At 43.9% G+C, this 26,768-nt stretch overlaps 1 protein-coding gene and 1 long non-coding RNA gene across 5 annotated transcripts in view; one reads left to right on the top strand and one right to left on the bottom strand.

Annotated features, from left to right (window-relative positions):
* Nucleotides 1-17,613, top strand: part of kif21b (kinesin family member 21B) — a 69,167-nt gene extending 51,554 nt beyond the window's left edge. For 2 of the 4 annotated variants that reach the window (XM_088640209.1, XM_088640210.1), the window contains 8 exons: nucleotides 28-164; nucleotides 3,365-3,545; nucleotides 3,815-3,979; nucleotides 5,261-5,378; nucleotides 5,753-5,923; nucleotides 11,015-11,214; nucleotides 12,998-13,139; nucleotides 13,948-17,613. In XM_088640209.1, coding sequence (XP_088496335.1) covers nucleotides 28-164; nucleotides 3,365-3,545; nucleotides 3,815-3,979; nucleotides 5,261-5,378; nucleotides 5,753-5,923; nucleotides 11,015-11,214; nucleotides 12,998-13,097 — 1,072 coding nt within the window. In that variant the 3' untranslated portion in view covers nucleotides 13,098-13,139; nucleotides 13,948-17,613. The remainder of the gene's footprint in view (nucleotides 1-27; nucleotides 165-3,364; nucleotides 3,546-3,814; nucleotides 3,980-5,260; nucleotides 5,379-5,752; nucleotides 5,924-11,014; nucleotides 11,215-12,997; nucleotides 13,140-13,947) is intronic. The other 2 variants (XM_088640211.1, XM_088640212.1) reach the window with 1 other exon arrangement.
* Nucleotides 17,614-22,138: 4,525 nt separating this feature from the next.
* On the bottom strand, nucleotides 22,139-23,574 carry LOC148658694 (uncharacterized). The gene is made up of 2 exons (XR_015940136.1): nucleotides 23,091-23,574; nucleotides 22,139-22,794 (listed from the first exon to the last, which is right to left on the bottom strand). It is a non-coding gene; the product is annotated as an uncharacterized LOC148658694 (long non-coding RNA).
* Between the last annotated feature and the right edge of the window lie 3,194 nt (nucleotides 23,575-26,768).

Genomic DNA, 26,768 nt, shown 5'->3' on the forward strand with positions numbered 1-26,768 from the left:
TCGATTGATTGTGTGTATTTCTGACAGGGGAGTGATCAGCCCTGTGGGCGGGGTAAAGGGAGGCAGAACCGCACCCCTGCAGTGCGTCTCTGTGGCGGAGGGGCACTCCAAACCTGTGCTGTGTCTGGACGCCACAGACGAGCTCCTCTTCACTGGATCCAAAGGTACGGTATGGCCGCTCCGCTCACTCTTCAGTTAGGTGAGAGCTTTGGCCATTGTATATTATTATTTGCTTAACCGAGAAAGCCTTCTCCACTGAGATTTACATATTTAATTAAATCATCTGCACCAAGAGACTGAAATAAGAGAAATGCAGCACTGTGCACAGAGCAGACACTTACACAACAGCATCTGGTAAGTTGGTCTTATGCAGAGCATGCTGCAGACAATTGTGCACAAGTCTGGAGTTAATTTGATACGGCCAGCAGCCATATCACCCTGCAACTCACAACTGGCAACCCACTGAAGCTAAGCAGCTGTGAGCCTGGTCAGTACCCGGATGGGAGACCTCCTGGGAAAAACTAAGGTTGCTGCTGGAAGAGGTGTTAGTGGGGCCAGCTGGCTTCTAATGCCCCAGTATAGTGACGGGGAAACTATACTGTAAACAGGTGCCGTCCTTCGGATGAGACGTAAAACCGAGGTCCTGACTCTCTGTGGTCATTAAAAATACCAGGGTGCTTCTCGAAAAGAGTAGGGGTGTAACCCCGGCGTCCTGGCCAAATTTTCCAATTGGCCCTTACCAATCATGGCCTCCTAATAATCCCCCTCTATGAATTGGCTTCATCACTCTGCTCTCCTCCCCACTGATGGCTGATGTATGGTGAGCGTTCTGGCGCACTATGGCTGCCGTCGCATCATCCAGGAGGGGCTGCACATTGGTGGTGGTGGAGGGGAGTCCCCATTACCTGTAAAGCGCTTTGAGTGGAGTGTCCAGAAAAGCGCTATATAAGTGTAAGCAATTATTATAATTATAATTATTTTATTTTTTTAGATTTAAAATGTAGCACACCCACCCATTGCAATAGCCAGCTGTTTTTCACATTTCTGGTCACGACTACAAATCTGCAGCCGCACACGGGAAAAGGAGGCAGTGTAGGCAGACCCCTCTGTCCTGCCCACCTTTAAGCCACTGGTCTTTTACCACATTGCAGTACCTCAGGATCAGTGCTGATGGGAGGAGAGGAGCGTCCCTCAGCGATCATGCTGTGAGCTTGCAAGTATAGGGGGAGTTCAGAGCCGAGACCCTGGCTGACTAATTCCACCTTGCCCTCGGAGGTGCTCAATTGTACACCACTGCTTGGGAAATCCTGTCACAGCTGGCTACTGACCCAGCCTGGGATCGTGAAGCTCAAGCTGTGCTCAGGCTTGAGCCTTTACTGATATGAAATTTATGCCATATGGATGAAAGCGTTTTTTGGCAAACCTTTCAGTTTGACTATGTTTTGAGGTAGTTATTTTATTAAAACATGACTCTGTGATTATAAAAGGATTTCATAAATATTAAATTTTTATCAGCGTATGTGATGTTTGTACCTTTAATTTATATTTTTAATTAGGTTGGCAAAATCTTATCTTAAACATATTCTGTAAGCTCGTATATGATTAGTCAAAAGTTTGAATGGCCAAACTAGCAAGAAAAAATATGCACTGATGAAGCAAATGTCTATTAGCAGTGAACAATAATAAAAATGCTCATAGAAAATAATAAAATTAACAGCTTGAGGGGAATCTTGGTTTGAGCCTCTTTAAGAGCAGTAGAGAACTGATCCAAGAGTCTCATCCAGACCTGTCTTGAGAGAAGCCAGGGTATTGGCTTCTACCACATGGCTGGTTTAAGCCCACAGTCTTTTGTAGAAGAAATGCCCCCTGTTCTAAGTAGTTGTTCTGAGAACTTTCACATAGTTTCCACCTGTGCGCACTGCTGAGTCTGAAGAAGTCTGCCGGCTTGCCTTTCACAATCCCCTAAGGCACTGTTGATAATTGGAAGAGGACCCTGTGCACTCTTCTCTGTTCAAGACTAAAAAGATTCCATTCTGTTCCATGTAGAACATTCACTTACGCTGCAGATTTTATCTGGCTGCTCTTTTCTGGACTGATTCTAGAACAGCAATGTTATTGTTGCAATATTGTGGCCAATATTTTACCTATATTCTGAAGAAGCTCTTATTAGTAGAGGGGAAAAAGGGGAGAACTTCACTGAGAGAAGAAGAGGATGAATAAGTTAAAACCATCCAGAGACACAGCAGAACATCGTATCTCCATCCTTTTGACCAAAAACCTTACAAGCTCTCCCCAGCTTAGCTACCTTTTGAGGTGGGTTTCCTTCCCCTTTTGTGACTCCTGCTATAAATAAGTCTGGAATAAATTTGAAGTCAAGTGGAGATGGATATATGAAAGGTGACCTTCTGCCTTCAGTGCTTGATCAAGCAATATACCACAGTCCTGGTCACCGGGGATGGGGTTGTGACATTTTATTAACTTGGTCTTGAGCAGCGCTGGGTTTGCAGCCTGAACGAGCACCAACTGAATCATTCCCCACAGAGAGAACGTGAAGACTGATTAAAACTGAAAGGTCACTAACAGCTCCTGAAGAGACCTTTTTTCGTTTAGTGTTCTGCTTTTCGGGCCTGTCCGCTGTCAGTTTGGGAGGAGAAAAACAAGACTGCGACCACGGCAATTTCTGTTTTTTAACAATTGTTTCCAATTCCGTTGGTTATATTTACCCACCTGATTTGGAACGGCCATCTGGTGTGTCTACACAGCTTCAAGCCCCGCAGCCACACATGCGGAGAGTGAGCCGGTGTAAATGGACGCCTCCGATTTGTCCTTTATTCAGCCACCTGGCGCTATAGAATTTCTGAAAGGAAATAGAACCCCTGGTTGAACACATTGACTCACTCCAAGCACCAAGTGAAACGTACCTCTATTCCCAGTGGCTACAGTAAAGCAGACACAAGAGGAGTGTAAAGACTGCACTGAGTGGAGTGGAAGTGTCATAATAGCGAGAGCCCTCATGAGCAGCTCTAGTCTTATAGTGCAGCATTTACACCACTCTTTTGGCTTCTTCACTGCAGATCGTTACCTTTCTGTTTACCACTGAACAATGTCTGGGTCGACAGGGAATGGTTCTGTGTGCAGGTATTCAGACAATTTCGCATGGTCAGACATTCACAGTGTTGAGGAATGAGTGACAGCCCTATTGGTTTAGGATGAGGAGGGGAGCTGAATTACAATTCTCTTCTGCGTGTGCCGACAGTACCTCCCGCTGGACATGTCTGTAACGTGCTTCAGCACTGTAGATGGAGATGGAGTCAGTAATGACTTCTCTCCAATCTCTTTTTTTTTTTTTCCCTGTGCGCTATAGACCGCACGTGTAAGATGTGGAACCTGGTGACAGGGCAGGAGATTGTCACCCTGAAGGGTCACCCCAACAACGTGGTGTCGGTAAAATACTGCAGCAGCTCCTGCTTGGTCTTCACCGTCTCTACCTCCTTCATCAAAGTGTGGGACATCCGTGACTCCGCGAAGTGTGTGCGCACCCTCACGTAAGGTTTTCCTCTCGCCTTATTCCCTTGCAGAGATATCCCTCAAGGAGTGACTGCTTAAATTCCCGCATGCTGCATATTGTTCACTGGGATGAACGTGTCCCGTAGTTCAGAGGGAAACTTTGCGGTTGTATGCTGAAAATCAGTAGTCGCACATGTGTAGCAACCGCAGCCGTCCATTTTCTCATGAATCTGACCCACGTGCTGCACGGGAGGTTGATGGCGTTTTGGTCGTGATCCGGCCCTCTTATTTCGCCCCAAACCCTCAGGTCCTCTGGTCAGGTTATCTCAGGGGATGCCTGTGCCGCCACCACAACCCGCACCATCACCACGGCGCAAGGGGAGTACCAGATCAACCAGATCGCTCTGAACCCCTCTGGCTCGGTGCTGTACGCCGCCGCTGGCAACACCGTGAGGACCTGGGATCTGAACAGGTGAGGGGGGGTTGGGGGGGGCTTCCCGGCTGTCACCCACACTCTCCTGTCACGCCAGTCACGCAGTCTCAGATCCTTCACCGTGCCCCGATGAGACCTGCCACGCGCTTTTGTGCCAAAGCTGATGTCATCGCTGGCCCCTTATTACACATTCTTCTTGCATTACCGTCAGTAAGAAGAAAACTCCTGAGGTGGTTTACTGATGCTTTTTGATGAGATTAAATAACAATTCTGTTGGTTGGTTAAGAAAATCAAGTGGACGTGGCTCAGTTTTTTAAATAATAAATGATGGCTACCAGACCATTCCTGTGCCTGCCACCTACTGTAACTCACCTCCTCACCCTGAGGAGGTCGCTGTGCCTCCCTGTGCTAAGTCACTTGGATGAGACAGGAAACTGGGGCCGCAGCAGGTCACTGTGTAGTAACTTAAAGTCCTTTGTAGCTAAAGTCATCTGTTAAGTCACTTATTATGGGGTTGTGGAGATTTTTTTATATATATGTCTGGGTCGTTAATTTGACCATTTAAGGGGGGCGTGTTGGACTCGGTTCTGGGAGGACCTTTTTTTTCCAGCCTGAGCTCCGTTACATTCTGGGTCTAATTAATTAATTAACTGCCTTGGTGCAACTATTGTAACTTTGCTCCGAGGTGTTTTTTTAAGTAACTGTACTCTTTGTGTAATCAGCGTTTTGAGTAATGATGACTATTGTTTGTAAAAGACCTTAAGGTACACTCTGTATATGTTTAATTAAGAAAATTAGCTAAATAAATGATTGGTTAATAATTTACTAGCAGCTCTATCACACTGCAAATCACAGCTGACAGCCCACTGAAGCTCAGCAGGTCTGATCTTGGATGGGAGACCTCCTGGGAAAGCTAAGGTTGCTGCTGGAAGAGGTGTTAGTGGGGCCAGCATGATATGATCACCCTGCAGTCCCAGTATAATGCCCCAGTATAGTGATGGTGACACTATACTGTAAAAGGAAAAAGTGCTATCCTTAAGATGTGACTGAAAACCAGACAAGTGCTATTTAAGAGTAAGAGATTATTATTATTTTTATTAGTGGTTTTAATTCACGTCTCAGGTTGGAAGAAAACCCAACGGACACAAAGTTTGAAACCCCCAATTTAAAGAGTAAAGACACCAAGTCTGTTTGAATTCAGGTCTCTGTGTGGAAGTCCTCTTTTTATTTGGGGGTCCTTCTGTTTCCTCTGTATCGGGTTTGGAATGACCTGCTGCATGCCCAGTGTTGGATTAACACACTCTGCGGTCCACGTTTTAGGATGCAGGCCATCGGGAAGCTGACTGGTCACATCGGCTCAGTGATGTGCCTCAGTGTGGGTCAGTCCAGTGGCTGCAGGGACCAGGTCATCACTGGCTCCAAGGACCACTACGTCAAGGTACAGTGCTGCCGTCACCCCAGGCCTCGGTCAGAGTACCTGCTTCTGTCCCGCTTCTGTGCCGTTTTCTCTGCTTGTTTCTCATCTGTGTGCATCACTGTAACTCATCAGTTATCCCAGTTAAGATCTTTGCAGTTTTATATTTACAACTGCAGGTGAACATGCAGCTGTACGTCTGGCTGCCCTTTATCTGAAACAAGGCTATTCAGTCATTTATTTAATAAGCATGGCTTATTCAACGGTCCTAATTGTTTTCCAGTGATGACTCCTCTTAAATGAGCATCTTCTCATTCACCCTGCCTGATGTCACAGGAAGATGTTCCAGTAAGGTGATGTAAGAAAATGGGTGCTGATATTTGTCAATGGTGCTGCAGGTGTTTGACGTTGCTGAAGGTACGGTGGGAAATGTGGGTCCAGCCCATAACTTTGAGCCGCCGCACTATGATGGCATCGAATGTCTGGCCATCAACGGGGACATCCTGTTCAGTGGCTCCAGAGACAACGGCATCAAGAAGTGGGACCTCGAGCAGCAGGAGCTCATCCAGGTACAGTGGATGTACCGATCACTGACTGCGCAGTCAGCCATGTCCACACAGCGCCCCGCCTTTGTGCTTTTTCTCATGCCTGTTCCTCCCTTGTTGCTTCCCGTTGTCCTGGAAGTGTCGAAAAGACTTCATCTGCAGCAGGGTTATGTGCTGCAAACACTGTAGTGAAATAACATTACTTAACTACAGTATATAATGGGGAAACAGTGTACAGTACAGCATGGAACTCGCAGAATTTCATTGCCTCACAGGACCAATCTGCCTATAGCTTCCACTGAGCTGATGCGATTGCTGTGTCTATATCTATATATGTCTAGGTATGATATGGATTGTATCTATTCCTCCCACAGCACTGAGCTAATGGGACTGCAGCGCCTATACTGTAGTTCCTGCTGAGCTGACAGAACTGCGGTGCCTATAGCTCCCACTGAGCCCCCACAGTACAGCACCAAGCTAACGGTACCACAGTGCCTATATTGAAGTTCTCACTGAGCTGATGGGACTGCAGTGTCTATACAGCAGCTCTTATATCACAGCTCTGATTTCACTGTATGCTACTGCCTTAACACATTCCAGGTCCAGAGCACAAGAAATGCAAAACTAAACTTAAGAGTGTTCTGGAAATGCCAAAGTACAATATTCTGAAGGATGTTTCTTTTTAGTTTATGTACCTGAATGAACACGCACATTATATATTTTAATATAAAAACAATAAACAGCTCTCTGCACTGTTTCATTTGCCATGGCGCCTGGGGATATGAAATGACTCAGACAGCTAATTTGATTTTTTGTCTTCTGAGCTGTTTGAAGGAAGAAAAGGATAAATAATAAGCACAGTCTGGTGCTGTCGATAGAGCTTGCACCAGCCCTCAAATGATTTCTGACATTTTGCCATTAATTGCCTTTTTCAGCTAAAATGCAACTGCTGTGCCTTTGTGGATGAGCATTCTGCCGGCAAACACTGGGGTTATAAGAACCCGAGCGTCAGCTTCACACATTGTGATGTTCATCAAGAAGAGAGCAAGCAATCACTCAGTGATCACAAGGGGTGTCTGCTAGTCATTCAGAAGAGCAGGGGCTGATTTTACAGCGGAATAAATCATTTCTGCAGAATTAGTGGAAGAAGTGCCATATGAAAGCTGGAAGGGTCATTCTTTTGCAAATCAGACCGGTGCAAGTTGGGACTTGTTAAGCAGGTTGCAGAGAGTGAATGCTGTATTGCTCAGAAAAAGAATTTGCTGTGTTGATGATATTTAATAATGAGAAGCACTTTGATGGGCAGACGACATTAATTTTGATTTGTAGTTGATAGCTCATAACTCTGGGTTCTTATCAGTTTAATTCACTCCCCTGAAAATCCAGGCCAATTTCTAACTCGATGCTCATTGAAATTGTACAGTTATTGATGCTGCGGAGTGCTTTTTGTATTTTCACAATTCCTCATGTCTAGGTATGATATTTCAGCTAGCTGATTAATATTCTGAGTTAAATTGGCAGACTCTCACAATGGTAGGCATTGTGTGATTGAGTTAAGGAACATAAGACGCACTTCTTCCACTTCCCCGAGGCTAAATCATATCCATCCATCCATTTTTCTAAACATTTTATTCAGTACTGGGTTGTGGGGGAGCTGGAGCTGATCCCAGCAAGCAGCAGGCACAAGGCAGGATACACGCTGCGCGTCCCAGTCCATCACAGGGCAGACGTGCACACACTCACACCAGGGGCAGGTTTTCCTGAAGCCAATTAATTTACATGTATGTCTTTGGACTGTGGAAGGAAACCCACACAAACATGGGGAGAACATACAAACACCATGCAGATAGAGACCAGAAATTGAAGCCCCAGGGTCCCACATTGCTATGAGCCTGAAATGCTAACCACTGTGTCACTGGGCACCCCACAAAATATTTCTTTTGTAAAGTGGAAAAAACTCTTGAAACATACAGCTCAGTCCCACACTGCATTGTGCCTTGTCACAAACAGTCCCGTTGGAAAGATGGAGTTGGACTGGGCTGCGAATGTTTCATATTATTTTAGATTCTTTTCCACACCCAAGCTTTTCAGACCTGGGACAAACATAGCGGTGTTATTTTTTTAAATAGTTTAAATGTTTCAGTATTTCTTCATAGTTAACATTATCATCACATATTAATGTTATTTCAGAATATTTAACTGTGAGTAAAAGCTTAAAAATAACAGTGAAAAAATATTCACCATCAACGGCAACAGGATGATCCTCTTGATAACCTGCAGTTCTTTTTCCACCTTTTAACTTGCTCTGAATTCACGATGATAAGGAGAGTTGAAGTACTGTTACAGTTTCACATCAGACCATAAGTGAGAATGTCAACATTTTATTTGTATCTGTCTCCCATTTGGAGGGGGCAGAGGTAATATGTTGGGAAGAGACTTATTTAACGGCTCTAATATACTGTAGGATTGTCTGAGCTATATTATTGCCCTGTATAGGAGAAAATGCTCCAGATTGCTAACAAGAAGTGGTCACCTTTCACACTTGGGAGGACTGAAGGCTTTCTGAAAAGATTAACTAGACACGGGGCGTGTATGGCATGACTTCATGACCCATGATCTTAGCAACTCTTCAGTGGGTGGCAGAATGCAAATGGGGACATTGAAGTATTTTTTGAGAAGACGAGGTCACTTTAAGGTGTATGTCTATACAGTACATTCGTGTGCAAGCTTTGCATTTCTCTGACAAATGTGAGGAAGAAAATCGGGAAGGAAACTGGAAGGTGGTTTTTGATAGTTAATTTGCCAGTGTCTTGAGCTGATGGATTTCGAGACTTGGCACATGCTGGGGGCCCCTGCATTAGCTGTGCCCCCTGGGCATTTGAGCTGTGTGAAGGAGCCTGGTATGAATGACATAAGGCCAGCCAGGGCAGTAATCATTCATGTCCATGCACCCAGGGCCAGATTTGTACAGCACAGCCCCTGCTGGGCCTGGTCTGAGCTTGTCCTAAATGGAAAAACACAAAATAATTGGAAACGCACCGATGCATTAATGCACTGGATACTGATAGTGAGCTCTTTCTTGCACTTACACTGCAGAATAGTCACTCACCTGTACCATCATACTGTACTTAAAGGGGAACCACAGTTCCAATTTCTCAGACCAGTTATTAAATCTCGATAACGAAACAAATTAATTGACGGTATAGAACATTTTAAAAATGTCAAATTAAGCACAAAATCATGAATTTTCTGAAAGTACTGAAAGTTGCCATGTTGTTACAAACACCTGGTCTTTCCACAGGCGAGAGTGAGAGTTCATGCAAATTGTGACTTGAAGTGAACCCTTCCTGCTCACTAGTTACTGTAAAAACTAATGTGTTGGAATGTACGAGCGAATTAGTGCAGGTTGTGGAGCAGACATTTCACTGCAGAAATGATCCAGTGTGATCTGCATGTAGAGTTAACAAGAAGTATTTGTCAGCAAGACCGTCTCAAAGTTGAGAGTAATATCGCTATTGGATTAAAAGAGATGTACTCGCAAGCCAACTTGTTTACAATGTAATAAGGCTCTAACATGTCACCTGAAGATTGTTCTGAATTGCAGGATATGGGGAAACTGTCTGTTTTGTCATGTAAATGTGTGGTTTTACAAGTTACTCTGTACATTTTTCTTTTATTGTGGTTCGAAATTCACTCATCAATGCTGATTCTTTCTAGCCCTGAAATTAAAAACTAGAGTTGCACTTGCCCTTTGTTTCTCAGGAGGCAGCTGATAAAAAGAAAAAGGGTTTGATGTATTTTAAAGCAATGGGGCAATCAGCAGTTTTGACCTTTTGCGCCTGTTGCCTGCCCTTCCTGCCCTTCCTCTTACAGTATATTGCTTTTGCACTCAAAACTATGGATTTGAACCCCCATCCCAGTGGTCTCACTCCAATTGCCCAAGCAAGAGCAGCTATGCCAGATTTATACCTCGTATTCCTGTTGGGAATTGGAGTGCCCTTCTTGCCCTTGAGGATCTAGGTCTGATTGGACACTGTGAGCACTGTTAAACTTTCCACCTCTGAACTCCTGAGTAACCTTTGAAAGAATGAAAGGCTCTTGGAAGAGGAGGAGAGTGATGACTGTGCTGCAGCCTCACTGTGTTCTGTGAACCCCATTACGTACACAGTAGAGACCTGTTATTTTGTAATGAACTGACAAGCTTGAGCATTTATGTGTAACGTGACTGGTTACTTCTCCAAGGTGGCAAGTATGTCAGTTCTTCGTAAAGGTCCCTCTTCTTTGTAAAGAGGAATCTCTCACTGCTCCTGTCTCTTGGTGGTCTGTGTGTTGCAACACAAAGGAAGTCTGGGAGGATTGTTTTTTTTGTGGATAAGACTTACCCCAGGGAATACGGAGCCTGGTAACCTTTCAATTTTAGTATACCTCTGCCATGTGCAAAGTAACAGAGCTCATTTGGCACACCTTTGCTTGTTTGCCTGCCAGTAGCTTATTGATTTGAGAAGCTCATCTGGCTGTTTCTTGAAGAGTCGTAGGGATCTCTGCTTAAAAGCATGACTAGCAGTATCTTCCAGACACCCACAATGTCTCCTTTTCATTTCTGAATGCCGACCCTTGTTTCACTAGCATACTGTATATGCAGTAGTTCCCTCTTTAAGAAGAGGTCTAGAAGAAGAATTTTTAATTACTTGTACATCTCCTTATAGTCTCCTTCAAGACTTAAAGAAATTCATTTTCTTTAATTTGCCTGTTTATGGTATTCTTTTAAGGCAAATGCCCTTTTTTGTAATATGGTGACCCTGAATTGAACATAATGCTACAGATGAGGTTGTTCTAATGCATGGTATGCTTTTAACATAACATTCCTTGGCTTGATTCCCTAATTGAAAATCTTCTCAAAGACTGTAGGTCCAATGGCTTTCATATTTAATGGGATGACCTGTATAATTCAAATGATTACTTCATTAAAGGGCTTAGATGGGATGTATACTGGAAGACCTGAAGGACTGAAGCTGAGGATTTGTTTTTCTTTCCCCTAATGGGAGTTTTGCAGAATAATGTCAGTGCCCTGGTTTTGAACTAATGTGTTGTTGATTGTTGTCTTCCTTTTCCCAGCAAATCCCCAATGCCCACAAAGACTGGGTATGTGCCCTGGCCTATGTGCCTGGGAAGCCCATGCTGCTCAGTGGCTGCAGAGGAGGCATGCTCAAGGTCTGGAATGTGGACAACTTCACCCCCATTGGAGAGATCAAAGGTCACGACAGCCCCATCAACGCCATCTGCACCAACTCCAAACAGATCTTCACTGCATCCAGGTACTATGCGTGCGGGAGAGAGGGAGACAAACAAGCATGCGTGGGTGGTATAGCATATAGGAAAACACAGGTGGGAAGAGGGAGATAGAGGGGGTAGGGAGAGAGAGTGAGTTGCTGAGAAACAGGAGAGAAAAGATTGAGAAAAAAGGTGGAATACTTGGACTGAATGACATGGCTGTAGAGTCGCCCCAGATTAAAGATCATAACTGAGCGTCAGTACTGAAACCGGTCAAGAAAGAAACAGGGAGGACAGCAGGGACACAGATAATAACCCTAGATAATGAGAAGGGGAATTTTACATGCAGAGATTTAATGCGTTAGACACTCTGCCACCTAAAAAGAGCACTGAAGTCAGAGCCAGATTTGCTCATTTGGGATGGGCTGGAAGAGCAACGTACTGCACAAAGCTAATTGACGCAGGCAGGTTTCTGGCTACAGGGTTTGAGGTGGAACACGGCGACATTACTGCAGATCAGTGAATCCCAATGAAGCTCATAAGAACTGTCGCTCTCTGTTCATCACAAAGACTTGCTCTGGACCTCATTGTTGTACAAAATCCGTGGGAGGAGAAAATGGGTAGATAGTTGAACATTAATAGAAGTCAATTCCTCGTTTTCTTCAGCTAGAATTCTCCAGTTGCACTGGGACTTTGGTTCGGGAGAACTGTGTAGGAAATATTTTTTAAGAATTTAGCTCCTGAATTGTGTTCAAATGTTTAAACTCTCTGTATATGGGTGACTCAGACAGGGGACTAGTAATACTGTGAAATAGATAACACAGGTGTCTCACTCAGAGACAATTCCTTTATCAGTATGGATGTATATGTTACAAGGTTCTTCTGAAGTTGCCCTGTCTGAAAACATGCATTTTGAAAACTGCACTGCAGTGCAATCAAATTTATTACACTTACAATTGGCAGCACAGGGACATGTTTTTTTTTAAATCTGCACTAGAGGGCATTGACAACATCTATCCAGGAGATTAGATAAAAAGACTGCAGCATTGCCACTGCGTGGTCTCATCTCAGAAGCTAGGGAAGGATCTGGGCAGTACTGGGATGGGCGACCCCTCAGGAAAACCAGTTTACTGCTGTAAGTGCAGATGTGGAACCAGTAGGTGACCCTAAATTGGGAGTGCAAACCAACTCCCCAGTATGGTGATCAGGGATACTGAGCTACTGAAGGTGCTTTTCTTTTAGATGAGATGCCAAACTGTGGTCCTGAATACTTGGCACGGTTTGTAAGATGAAGGGTGTTAATCCCAGTGTCCTGAATAGATTCTTCTCTGGGCTGATGCATTGTGTCCTACATATCCCTCCCCCCTTAATTCAACAGGTGAAGCGAGGTTTTCTGCACCTGATCTGTGCTTTAGGATCCTTTAAAAATGAAGAGTGCAGATTATTTTTTGTTAATAACTATTAGAAAGTCACCAGCACACATGCAACTTTCAGCACATGGTGCACAGCTGATTGATTCCCTTCTTGGGGTGTTGTGTCGTCTTTCGCTACAGACATTTGAGTGTCAGACCACTAATTTTATCAGCACCCAGTGTTGCCACAAGTCTGGTGGAGGAGAATGATAAACAGCAGCAGTAGTGTGGCGTTGTCACCTCAGGCTGCCGCGTCTGCGCACTCGAGCCTTCTTCCGTTTCTGCTGCGGGCTCGCTCCATGTGCGCGTGAGGAGGCCGTTTTGATTCTCTGGGTCTCCACTAACACGTCTGTCTTCTCTTCCCCGCATCCCGCCACCCCCCCTTTCTGTCTCACCTGCTTGGCCGGTGCCGCAGTGACTGCCGGGTGAAGCTGTGGAATTATGTTCCAGGCCTCACGCCCTGCCTGCCTCGCCGCGTCCTGGCCATCAAGGGTCGGGCCACTAGCCTGCCCTGAGCCTCTGCTAACCACCTCCTGCTATTCTACCGCCCTCCTCCGGTACAGTCCGTCTCTTTCTCTCTTTCTCTCTGCTCGTTTTTCTCCTTTTACTTTTCCTCTCTCCTCCCTTTCCCCTCCAGCCCCGTCTTCTCTAGCAACCCAGCTCAGCCCCAGTTTATACCAGTGACCACTGGGTAAGGCCCAGGTGTTTTCTGGTGAACCTCCTGCATGGTGTGAAACACTGATTTCAGAACTGTTTCGATTATTTGCAGTATAAACTCGCTTACTGGTAAAAGTGTAAGGTCTCCTGGGTAGATGGCTTTAGTATGTGACCCATGAGCTTAATACTTTTGTGAATGAAAACAAGGGGTAGTCTGATGGAAAAATTGGCAGTGTGAGTGTTATAGTAAATATTCATGTTTTCCCTGGGAGAGTTATTTAGCCACAGAAGTGTAGGAATCAATTAAATTGCAGCCTAGGATTACCTTGTGTGTAATATGGACTATTTGTTTGCGAACTGCCGAATTCCCCTCTGCCCCTGATTAGGTTTGATGTTTTTCTATACAGATTACTAAAAGTAAAAATATAAATTAGCTTTTTATAATCCTGCATGCCCAAATCCTTTAATTGGAACAGCATCTCAAGGTTTGGTATGTGACTTGCAGTAGTTTAATTTTTAATGTGTAACAAAATGACATTGACTTGGAAAGTGTCAAGTCAGTTCTTTGCTGATGCTTGTCGTGAGTTGTGTTGTCACAGGTTTCCGTTCTGGTGGCTGAAGTGGAGGTGGGCGGGGCCCTCTGGGTGTCGTGGTGAGGTGTTTGACTGACAGCTGTCTTTGTTTCTCTCCGTCTCCCCCTGTCTCTAGTGACATGTCGGTGAAGATCTGGCTGGCGAAGAAGGCGAGGGTGAGGTGATGTGGAGATCAGTGGGTCTCTGTGGAAGTTCTTGGGTTCTCATCTTTGGATCTGCAGCTGAGTGGCAAGGGGCAGGTCTCTCCTTGGCCTCCTGCGCTGCTTTGGGGTCGCAGTGCAGCCATCGGTTGGACGTTTCCTGAGCCTGACCAGCAGCCCATTGAATGATTCACAGCTCCATGTGGTCTCACCTGGTGGGCTCAGCTCTGGAATCAAAGGCCCCACTTCTGTCTTCATCACAAGGAATGTGGAGAGGGAGGAGCAGTGGGAGGGCGTCTGTGTAATGTCTTATCTCTTCATCTGACCGAACATCTCTTACTGAAACTGTTACTGTGGAGGAAAATTGCCTTTGCACTATTGCGTTGCAGCAAATACCTTACAGCGGCACTAGGTCAGAGCACAATGTTTCTGGAAATGAAACCGGGCAAACTGAGAAATTAAGGGGTTGGCTAAGGCAGTTTTTTTATGCTTTTCTAACTCAAAAGTGCCATCCTATTTTGACTCCTCTCGGGCAATAGAATGATGACACTGAAGAACTCGGTGGTCACCTTCATGCTATAGGGAGTAAATCCCAGAAGACTTCATCTGTAATGTCTGATGTAATGACCCGTGTCCTCTACAAGCCCCGTTTATGACTGGAAGTGCCTTTCCCTAGTTTGACATGGATATTGATGTAACACCTCCAGCCACAGCTGTTGCACTACTGCTGCTCTTTATTCTTCTGTTTTTGGAAGGGACAACCTCCCCTTTCCAGTTTCGAACCATAGCAAAGCTTCTGGCCAGGGAAAGGCACATCTCAAACAGCTCGTCATGCTCCCAGCCCTGCCTCTGACAGACAGTCCCTCCCTTTTTCTCCCTGCCTGGAATTTTCCAGGGGTTTTTGAAGACCCTGACTGGGCAGCGTAAACCTGAGGCAAGGTTGGTCTTTTTTTTTTATCCCCTCTCCCGATCTGGGTTCACCCGTGTATTTTTGGACTTTGGATCTGTATTTGAAAGTCTCAATCCAGTTTTGGTACTGTAGCTGTGAAGGCCGGAGTCATGCCGTTGAATATTGAATGATCTCTCCTTCACCCAGGGTTGGGACAGAGGAAAACAGATTTAACCTACCTTTAATATCATCTTCTGACCGCTTTTGAGACATTGTAATGCACTAATGGAGCCAAGAAAGTCGGTGCGCTTCACGTGTGTTCTTGGGGACAAAAAGCACAAACGCGCACAAAACAAAATCACCCTCCTTCCTGCTGACCAACTTTTTTTTCTGCACATTTTTTTTTGCTTTCTTGTCAAATTCATTTGTTAGCTACCTCAAGCAGAGAAAAAAGCCTAAGGTACTCCTAATACTTGACAGTTTAGTTAGTTGTTATACCATGTCTGATTTCAGACTCTTTCTTGTCTCAGTCAGGATTAAGGACATTGAGCCTTTTCTTTATGGTTTTTCTCTCCTGACTAGTCTTGCTACTACAGCTTCTTAATTTCATATTATAACCAAGATGGAATCGGTAACAAAATCAAGCTTGCCCAGCTGAACTAGCTCTGTTTTGCTATGAAGTGTGAGTTGTGCAAAAATAGCCAGTGATCACGTATCAGTTTGGGCTGCTTTTAATGTGCTGGTCGAGGTGAAACTTTGGACTGTTTTGCTGTTATCTTGTTGCCAAGCATTAAAGGTTTGTTTTTCCAGCTTTGCATTTAAGGTCATTGAAGCAAGCCACTCAGTCACAGAATATTCGGGAAGAGTAGGTTCTCTGGTCTTAAGCATCTGGAGGCAGGCATTCAGTGCTTCCTAGTGGGTAAAATTGCGACTATAACCGTGCAAGGACCCAATACTCTTTGTGTTCACTGAAAATGAATAGTTGAGTCATCGGGAGATACAAAACTAAATACAGTCGGCGATGGACAGTTCAGACTTGGATATAAATAATATATTTGCTGGCATATCCTGCTGCACACAGCTTTTTCTCACAAATGGGACTGGTTCTTCGTAAATCGGGTTCTTTGAAGTTAAATCCCAGGATCAGGTTTTTGATATACGTAGGTTAATGTCCTCTGGCACATATCTTGACTTTGTATCCATATGTGGCCTAGCATAGGCTACAGGCAAATGTGCCAAAGACATATTTTTTGCTTCCTGAAACACACTATTCCAGAGGTACAGTTCAGGAAGTAATGTGGAGAATTAACCCTACCTGGTTTTGGAGAAGTCTGTGAAAAACATATGCTTTGTGAAACAGTGTTGCAGAATGTGTGACCAAGGAATTGATTCACAGTCTAGACTGATGTCTATTTTATTCATTTAGAAACCGTTTGATATAATACAAGGACATTATACTCCAGAAGTGCGTTTCCAGTTTGTTGATGGATGAGGATTTGGATGGCTGAGAGCTGAGTTTTTTTTCAGGTCCCTCCAAGACTAACTTCCTGGGGATCTATTGGTTATTCTTGTGCTCAATTTAATTAAACATTTTTATGGCCGATGCAGCTGAGATGTTGTAGTTGTTCCTCAGCAGGTTTGTGCATTTTTGACATACAACTTGAAGAGTAGAAAAAAATGATTCTATTTCCCATTATCATGGGAAAAAAATAAAAATCAACTAAAATAGACATCTTATTTTGTAGGACCTTATAGAATTTCAAAGGGTACTTCAATGTTTTAATAAAGAGGTGTTTGTTTCATTGCCTGCTGTGAAGAGAAATTTGCAGGATTGTAGATGAAATTCTTTGGTTCTTTAATTGGATTGTATCTCAAACAAATTGTCAGTAGGTTATCGAGACACTTTTAAAAGCTTCCTATTTCAATATTGCACTAATGTTTGCAATTGTTGGGGTGTATTTTGGGACTTTGGGTATTTGGAAAGTGTGACTGACCAGGCAAGGCAGAAACAGATCCTTGGTCATGCCTGATCCTTGGTGTGCCGATCTCTCATAATTCCAGTGACTGGTTGGGCCAGGGATTGATTAAACAGACTTGTTACCAGGACAGTCCGTGCCCCAGCTCTGCCTCTGTCTCGGCACAATCTGAAACGGCGCTGCTTGCTCTCGGTGATGCGCAACATCATCTCGTCTCTGCGGGTTACTTTGAATGAAAGGCTGCTAAGTAACAGATTGATTTTGACCTAATTCTCATGGAGCTGCAGCCCCTGCCTTTTGACTTGTTGTTCAAAGTGACCAGAAATATGTGCGTCACTAGCAAATGCTTTTGTTTTTAACCCAGGAACCTACTTGATCTGGCTTGATAGCCATTTTTTTTTCATCTGTTGATGAGGACGGTGTGTATTCAGCACTGCGCAGGTGTGCGATTTTAGGATTTTGGTCTTGATTGATTCCTTAAATCAGACTAAAGAATTGCTACTGGTGCTAAAATGACAGGAGCATCTGCTTTGCCAGATTCAAGGATGGATGGAATTTGCTCTCGGGACTGTCTTAAATGGGAAATCCCACGTCTGTTGCTTGTGCCTGAGATGCTGAGATACACTTTGACAGCAAAGCTTAGACAACTCATTTATCTCACTGTAAGAACTAGTTTAAGACAGTATCCTCCACAGGCAATGGCAGACAGATGCTAGAATGGGTTGAATAAGTGGTCTATAACCTAAATGCCTACTTTTATAGCCGTGCCAATAAAATACCTGTAGGTGCTTTAAAAATACAGCATTTGAAACACTTGAATTTTCATTTATTTAATTAGAATTCTTACTGTTTTTTAGCCTGTGATCCATTTGTACTGTAGAGGAAGCTAGCCAGAAGCTTTCTGAAAACAGCAAGTTAAATGTAACCTAGCTATAAAATAAATCTATGTACATGTGTACTGTATTACTGTCAAATATGTATGTAATTGTTTATGTACCTGTTGTTTCTGAGCCAGAGGGAAGAGGATGGAGTTTTTCTGAATGACAGCAATGCTACTCACAATAAAGGGGAAAATAGTCCTGATAAAGGAGAAGCTAAAAGGCCTGAGAACACTTTCAGGTGATTGCCGTATCCCAGATTATTTTGCACATGAAAAAGTACATGAATCTTGCTTTTGCCTGGGACGCAGTTAGTCTACACACTGCTGAAAATCCTGAAAACAACATCGGGTCTCATCCTGAGAAGATTGCACTAGGAGCTCCGGCAAAACCAACCAAAAACAGAATCAATATTGATCAAATAAATGTTATCTAAATTGAAAATGTCAAATTAGGCTCAATATCCTAGCCAACTGATTATAGCTGTCAAAACATGATTGTTTCTTCTGGGGAAAAGTTCCCATTTTATGTTTGTCAACAAAGGGCAGATTAATGTAGGGACACACTGTCACTGTAAACCGACCCCTTGATCTCTCTCGGATATGATCCGACTGTTGCTGTCCCTCATTTCCACTATGAATATATAGTTCTAATTATAATTGCTTACACTTATATAGCGCTTTTCTGGACACTCCACTCAAAGCGCTTTACAGGGTATAGGGACTTCCCTCCACCACCACCAATGTGCAGCATCCATCTGCACATTGGTGGTAATGGAGGGGAGTCCCCATTACCTGTAATACATGGTCTCAGTGCATCTCAACATTGGTACTGCTTTGTCTCCAGGTCACAGGAGCAATGTGGAATGATTGTGGCTTGCAGGGCTTGGGTGGATCACTCTGAAGTGTGCTGTAATCTGTTGCAGAGAAAGCCGGTTGAGGGAAGCTAGCTGAGGGAGAGGACAGCAGTGAGAGGGAGCCTCCATTGTTTAGAGGTCTCCCGATGTACTGGGGTCAGCCAGTGATTAGGTGGTTCAAGTAGAACCATCATTAGAAGGGTTGCTGCATAATCAGGTGTTGTTGAAATCTGAGGTTGTACCCTCCAATAAGTCCTGCTTTTGATGTTTTTTTTAACATAAAAAAACATGATAAATGCTGCTCAGCGGGAGTTTAGTGAGAAAGATGCTCCCTGCACTGCATGCACTCTGTGTTTACTGTACTGTAGTCAAGTAAAAGAGCCCCCCCAAAAAAAACATTTAAAGGGTTTAAGTGAAAATAAATGAAGCTGGGACAAACCTCATTAAACACTGTGTTTTAATGTTAATTAGACAAATTAATGTGACTCTTGTGCTTAGGTAACCCCTAAGCATAAGAAAAAATCTGTTTGAGTGTAGATTTTTCTGGATTAGGTTTCCCTCCTGAACTTCAAAACCTCAGTTAGTTGCATTTCTTAACTTTGGTGTCTTATTTTTGTTTTACGTTTTCGATTTGCAGTGTTTTTATTCAGATCGCGACATGTTTGATTTTAATTTTGACTGGCTTCGGGGAGTAGCTGGGAGAGTTTCACACACAGGGGCGTGGCACCGATGGGTGGCGCTCCTGTGGAGCGCTTTGACAGTGTGAGGTGCAGCGCTGCGTGCCGAAAACCACGTTGGGCTCTCGAAGGCGAGGGGTGTTCTGTGAAACGGGCAGCTACAGCGCGGGCAGTGCCAAGGTTTGTTGGCCATGCTGGTGTTTTACAGTGGCAGTGAGGAGTTCCACTGCCCCAGTGCCATTTTGGAGAGTATATGTGCCATCCCAATCTCCCCCTCACCGCCCTCTTATCTCCTTGTAGGAAGAGTAGCATTTGCTGAGAAAACTAAGTGCTGTGCACTGGTTATGTCACATGGTCAATGGTGCCTTTTATAGCACAGAATTGTTTAAGGAATGTAAATGTTTGTATAGATTTTTTTTTTAGGAACCATGCGTGTGACCAAACTGTATGTAGCATATTTGGTCTGTAAATATTGTAAGAAAGTTTTATTTAAAAATAAAAAGTACTTCCTGTTTTTTTAAATGGTCATTGTCCCTGCTGTGAAATAAAAACTTCAAAAGAAATAGCGAATGGATTGGGTGTTCTTTTGTTTTAAAAAGAATAGGAAGGTTACTGTACTGATTCAATCTTTTGAGTTTCAGATGAGATATTTCTTATTTTAAGGTAGAATACCTTAAAATAAGCATGTTGTGCAGTCTGAGCGGGTTTGTCACTGGCACTGTATTGGCCTTCTTGCTGTGGAGCCTTTAAGCCTTTCAAAAGGTAAGTGTTTGCTGGGGAAGGTTTCGTTCCTGTCTTTCTACATTTGTCTGGTGTCTGACAGGCTCCGACTTTTTTGGAAGGGCACTGTAATTTATGTTCGCTCAATGTGACGTGTGCCGTTTATAGTGGATGCTTACAGAATTCCAGCCTTGGGTTTAGGCACAACAGAAGGCAGGCAATAAGGACTGTGGAAATCCCAATGGGCAAATATTGGAATTCTCCATTTACATGGGAAAATGATTTGCAGTTCGAGACCAGGAAGCAATGAGTGTCAGCCCTGCTTCAACACTGTCCATTCTGCTTCTGAAGGCCTTTTACAAACTTGCACACTGCACACCTGTGATCTAACCTCTCTTCCTTGATAAAGTGAGGGTGGGGGGTGAGGGGGGGTCACGTGCCAGGGAGCGTGACACTGTGAGCAATTTGATTCTCGGGGACGGCAGCATTACTGAACTGTGAACCTTGCTCTCCTGTGCAGTCTGTGAATCCGCTCACACACATCCAGCCAGATTTTCACACTAATCGCTTTTGTTTTCGCGCTGAGCAAAGCTCGTGAAAAAGGTGTGGAGCTGAGAGAATTGTCATATTACAAGACTCGGAGCCGGTGGTATTGCGCAGCTCTGTGATTTGTATTGCTCAGATACCTTTAGAGTCTGCTTATTTTGTCATAGATCTCTTAAGTTGTGTGAGAATTAAACAATAGCTGTATTTTAATAGGCTGTTTTTGTCCCTGCAGCACTGGAAGTTCAGTAATATTCAATCTCTGTGATTTAGAGTGAACAAAAGTTTCCGACTTTGGCTCAACTATCTTCAGAAGAGCAGATTTTCTTGTTACTTGTGTTTCAAATATTCTTAATTTACTGAATGCTCCAGGATCACCATGGACTGCTGTTTTCTCTCTCTCATTTTTTCCAAAAGGCTACATTTAAGTACCAAGACCCAATTAGATAAGCCCTGAAAGTAATAAAAAAATGCTTAGAAATCTGACTTTCGGGAGATATGAAGAATGTTTTCCCTTTTCAATGACAATGTACAGAAAAAAAGTTATGGACCACATTATAAACTGCATGCTCAGTTATTTCCTGGAGAAAGCAGGCAGGAGTGTTCTGGCGTCTCTTTGAAAACCAGCAGTAATTCTCTGCATGGTGCAACTCACTGCCTTCTTCTGACGGTAATCTTAAAAGCAATGTAGCTTTTTTTACTTTCAAGCTGTTTTTGCCTACCTTTTCCTAGTTTTATTTTATTTATTTAATAATTTTTCCTTCACCTGTCTGTCAAAGCACTGTGATCTAAGTTACTCTACGCTGCATAGGAATACAGGGGTTGAGAAAATACTGTACCTTTATTCTTTCATACAGAAAGAAGAAACTAATAGGTAGCCCAGCACTTTTATAAATATTTAAAACAAACCTTGTGTTCAAATTTTAAAAATCTACTCCCTGTGATGTAATGCACATTTATAGATATTGTGCACTTTTTGTCCTGCAGATTCCTGGCTTATTAAATGCATCCTCAGATCAGAAATTGTTAATTTTGCATACAGGTTTTCTCTTCCGATGATAGGAATAACTTCTGCTGGATCATCTTAGTCTGGCTCTGCATGAAACTTAAGACTGCACTGCAAGCTACAGACAAAGGCAGCTTGTTTTTCAATAGCAGTCCTCTGTTCCTTTTCATTTCTGCTTTGGATGGTATTCTGCAAGCTGGGGAAAAAACCTACAAAGAACAGATTTTTTTATTTGCTTTTGCTATTTTCCACTGAGCTCCCTTTTCATTTACATTTTCTCTCATTACCTCTTCCTAGCAGTTTGTTTTCTGAACCTTCTATCTGTTCCACCGACTGTAAGCACACTAGCATTATGGTAACAGTGTCTGGGATGCAGCTGGAAGATGAATTGGTCAGCCGTTGAGCTGGATTGAGGTTCCTGATTTTATTTAGAAGTGGTGGAGTCCATATTCTGATCTTGCACCCCTGTCACTTCTCTGAACAGCGGGATGCCTGCTGTTCTTTACGTGTCTAAGCCTTTTATGCTTTTTAGTCCTGTTTGCATGCAGAATGCCTGACAGCCCCCCCCTCACACACACCCTTCCACCCTAGAGACCGCAAGAACACAGCAGAACAACACTGTCGGGCTTGTTAGCTCCGTAATGGAGATTTATTGACTCGGATTAGAAGGGCTTTGCAGGAAAAGATAATATGAAGATAGCAGCAGGGATAGCAGGGGGCTAGAGGAAAAAGCCCCAATCAAGAACCTCTTAAAAAATGACCACTCTCTCCTAAACACCAAAAGCATCTCAAGTCCAAAATCAGAAGCCTCCCAAATGGGTTAGTTATTGCTGAGATCAACAAAGAATTCCATACTTTTAACTCCAATGTGAGCCACTGCTGCCTGGGGTCAAACACAAGAGCTACATTTCCTGGCAGCATTAAAGAAAGGTCAGCATGGGCACTGCGGGGATAACCGCACACAAAGCTTTGCCTCAGGCTGTGGAGTGGTGCTGGTGTCAGTCTATTTGTACTGGAGTTATTCCTGGTGGGCCGCTTTCACTCATAATTGGTACAAGATTGCCTCAGCTGTGCGGTACTGTGTGTTCAACAGCACAGCAAAGGTCTCCCATGCTGTTTCTGTCTGGTTGTGGTGTCCGTGAGGCGGCACAGCCCTTGTGCTTTCAGATTTTTAGATACAGGGACAAGACGCCACATTTTCGAGCTGGATTTGATTCAGGGTTATTCGCAGTCCTGAGTTTTGCCTCTGGTCCACTGCAATGCATCTCAGCTGACAACTAGAACAGAGATGAAAAATTATGTTCATGCATGTTTTCAATGATATAAAAGTCTTCCCATGCCCAGGAAAAGCACAGATATAGCAGACGTTAACCAGTAGAGTCTCCCCGTGTGAGAACTGTGAAGAAAATCCTTCAGCTTCTTAGCATAGGTGTCAAGCAAGAAATCAGAGAGCAAGCAGGGAACCTAAAGTCTGTCAGCCATTGAGCAAGGAATGTTTTGTGCCTTAGAATATTTCAATTTTCCATCTCCTCTTTTACCAGGGCTTTTTGAATCTATTCTTGCAACATCATACCTGTTAATCCTGTCAGTCTGTCTTTTTATTCTTCTTGGAAGATCCTTGGGGTTTCCTCACCTCACGCTCGGCCTTGTCGGGATTCTTCCAGGGCAGGAAGTTGTAAGAGACCAGGGCGGTTAGCAGGTAAGTGGCCATGCCAGTGTAGCCACCCAGTATCAGGCAGAGAGTCTGGCCGAAGACGAACAGACAGAATACATTGATGGAGGCGCTGTTGTCCAGCAACAGTTTGTTCTCTTGACTGGCTCGGAAAACTGCAAAAAAATAAATCAGAGCCACAGCTGGGTAAAAAGCCAATTCGGCCATGGTGTCTTAATCCACTTGGAGAGGAAGAGCTGACGTGCTTCTGCAGAGCAATCCGTCTCGGTCTGAGAGCGCGAGAGAGAGACTGGCCTCGACCTTTCATCTCCCAGGTAAAATATCGCCTGGTGTTTTTTTAACAAGGTGCAGAGTGTCACAGTCTTGATGGTGGCTTAGCTGCACACTGCTGAAAGCGAGCAACCTTTGGTCTTTACCTGCTGGTTGCAAGTACACTCCAGTGTGAAAAAGTAAATAAATGACGTATTCCTGATTCCATTTCCTTAGTTTTCTTAGAGTCTAGTATAGGGGTGGCGGACGGGATGTATGATGGAGGGGGAGCCTGTCATTTGAGAGGGGAGGGGATTTTTCCTTTACTGGATTTTTGCTGTCTTAGAAAGACTGAACTGTGAGCACTGGTATGGGGCTTCTCACTTAAACTGGAGGAAGGTTACACCCTCAAGCTGTGAAGCATAACTTCTTGTAGTGAGTGGAGATTAAAACTCACAGATCACCTGTGCTTGTGAAGCCTCTCGTTTTCTAGCTATGAGCCTGTGATCTGCCCACGCTTCAGCCAGCTGTCACCTGTGGAGTCAGAACTGTGGAGGACAATCCTGGCAGCCCCTAACCCTTCTTATCTCGGGATCCCCGAAGACATCCCTCTCTCATATCGCCTTTTCCAAGCCTTGTATACTTGCATCTGCTGGATTCATTAATCCTGGCCTGTTACTACCCCCTCCTGAGGGAGTCCAGTGTACCCGTGCACAGTGGCCACTCTTGTGTGACCACTGCTCCCCCAGCTGGAGTTAGCTGGGCCTTTTTGTTAAAGATATTAAAGTTTAATCTTGAATTCAAAGGTCCGGGTGGAATAGAAAAGCAGCTTCTAACTATGTTCGAATAACCATATAATTAACGGTCTTATACTTTGTAACTACCTGTACACCAGCTGGCTTGGCTCCTTTTAGATTCTATTTTGCAGGCGATTCATAAATCTTAAGTCTCTGCATCCTGCAGGATTTTGGCTTAGCTACTGCAAAGCCCTTTTCAACCAACCATTTGGTGGCAATTGTGCAAACCCCAATGGCACCATTCTTTAGTGATGTGCCCTAGCAGGTCTGCATATCATCGATCATGAAGTTCCCTGAAGGCATGTCTGTGAATCTTATGAATTGAAAAATAATTAAAAGTAACAACAATATTTAAAACTCTTCTAGTAACTGTCATGGCAAACTCTCTTGCTGTTGGTGTGTTTTTGAGGTCCGTCTCCTTTTCCAGACTGCTGGATGGGCTGTATCGTTGCATAGGCGAACTCTTCCCCTCTCTCTCAGCATGTGCTGCTTCACTGCATGCCGTGCGCAGAGGGTCAAGTGCCAGGGGCACAGGGAGAGAGCATGTTGTGTCGCTTGGCAACAGTGGGTCAAGAAGGTTAAATGAAAGCCATATATCTTTCTTTTTTTGTCAGGGGGACTGCCAAGCTTTATCTCTGCTCAAATCGGCACTGTGCTTCAAATTTGAATGATTACAGCAGCCCACCAGCAGCCACAGGGCTTGTCGGAGATGATATGATGATATTAATTTGGGGTCCGTTTGGCCTTCTTACTCCTTGAATGAGGTGGTGTTGACTCTGGTGGTGGTGGTTGCTCTAAGGTGCTGTCAGCTATGAGTGATTTAAATCCCAATTTAAATTGATTTCCAAAACTTTTTTTTTTACAACAAATGGAACACCTTGCCTGAACGCAAAGTGTGGATAAACAAAAAAAAAATGCAATCACTCTGCAACTGTGAGGATACTGTCTCGGGGGGCTTTCAGTGTGAGCTGAAGTAAGGCTGATCCAAAATCTCCTCTGTGCCACACACAAACCTCTTGCGCAGCCTGTAGAGAAGGTCCTGTGTGTGTGCAGAATAATCACGTGTCTTGTAGTCAAGGACAGGACCAGGAACAATCAGGTGTGGCTGATTAAGCTGACGGTTTATGACGCGTTTACCTACTCAGACAGCTGTATTTTGAAAATTGTAGATGGCAGAGTGATGACACTTGGAACGCTTTTTGATGGAATCATGGGAAAACAGACAGAGGGTGTGGTCCACTTGGATAGCTGTGCATCATGCCTGCCTGGACAAAACTGGGGGGTCACACTGGACCAATGTAGAAAGACTATTCTGCACAGGACTCGTTGTGAAATTGTCCTCCCGAAGCCCCAAATTTGTATGATTTGTTTGCACGTTTTTCAAGACACTCTGGTCTGAACAGGCCATTTATCCAAGTAAGTCCCCTCCACTTGAGCACAGGTCTTGATAGCATGCAGGCAGACAAAACCACTGTGACATTTTTACAGATGTATTTATTCTCTTAATGTGACACTTCCTCTCTGGACAGGGGGTTGGCGTATTGCTCAAACTGTGCCTCTTGTCTTTCGAAAGAGGAGGGCACGCTGCGGTGTGAGAAAAACTTTGTGGAGGCAGTGCGATGTGTGAGGCGACACGTCTGTACCCACCAGTGCCTGCTCTCTTCGCTGAGCTGAATGGTGTGATGAAGAGGTGGGAAAAGCAGGGAAGAAATGGAATGTGGGAGGGCAGGAGAGAAGTGGGATTGATCAAGGATGTTACAATAAAAAAGCCACTCTCGCTTCCAAAGTGAAAAAGCAACTAAGCTAATGCCAGCTGTATGCCAAAAACAACAGAAGGGAAGTCATTTTCAATGCTCAGAGGGCTTATGGTCTGATTTTAGTTTCTTTGCTAAGCAGGTTTTCCTGTTAGGAGAAATTTGGTAAGTCCTACAATTGGGGAGGGTGGGAGTGTGTTACAGTTCTACTTTACTGTGGTAAAGATGTTGTATTGTAGAAGAGTGTGTCTGTGTGGGACCACTGTCTTTTACCAGATGTCTTGGTAAGTATTGTAAGCTTACTGGCTTACTGGCTTACTGGCTTTTTCCTTCCCAGTGAAACTGTGATGAATTTAGTGGTAATGATTTTTTAATAAAACCACTGTTCTGTTTTTCAACTGGATCTGTCTGAATTGTTTAGCAGTTTTGTACCTCGATTTTGTGCCTCAGAAGGAATATTAAGAGAGACTAATATTAATGAACTTTGTTAATGCTTTTGTCCAAAACAATTTACCCCTGAGCCCATTCAAGCCACTGGGTATTTTACTTTATTTTACATTCATACAGAATGGTATTTTAATCTATGTGAAGGGTACAACAGCTGGGATTTGAACCCACAGCCTTCCTGGTCATTTAACGTCAGGGGGCTGTGATTGTTATGTTTTGTACTGCAGTAGGACTTTTTAATTTAAGAATGAGGAGCTGTGACCACTCACAGAGGTCATGAATATTCAGAAGGGATATTTCATGTCTTTTATAACAATGGCAGGGTGGTTAGT

Source organism: Lepisosteus platostomus, chromosome 7 (assembly GCF_059453375.1).
Source record: "Lepisosteus platostomus isolate fLepPlt1 chromosome 7, fLepPlt1.hap1, whole genome shotgun sequence".
Classification (NCBI taxonomy): Eukaryota; Metazoa; Chordata; class Actinopteri; order Semionotiformes; family Lepisosteidae; genus Lepisosteus; species Lepisosteus platostomus.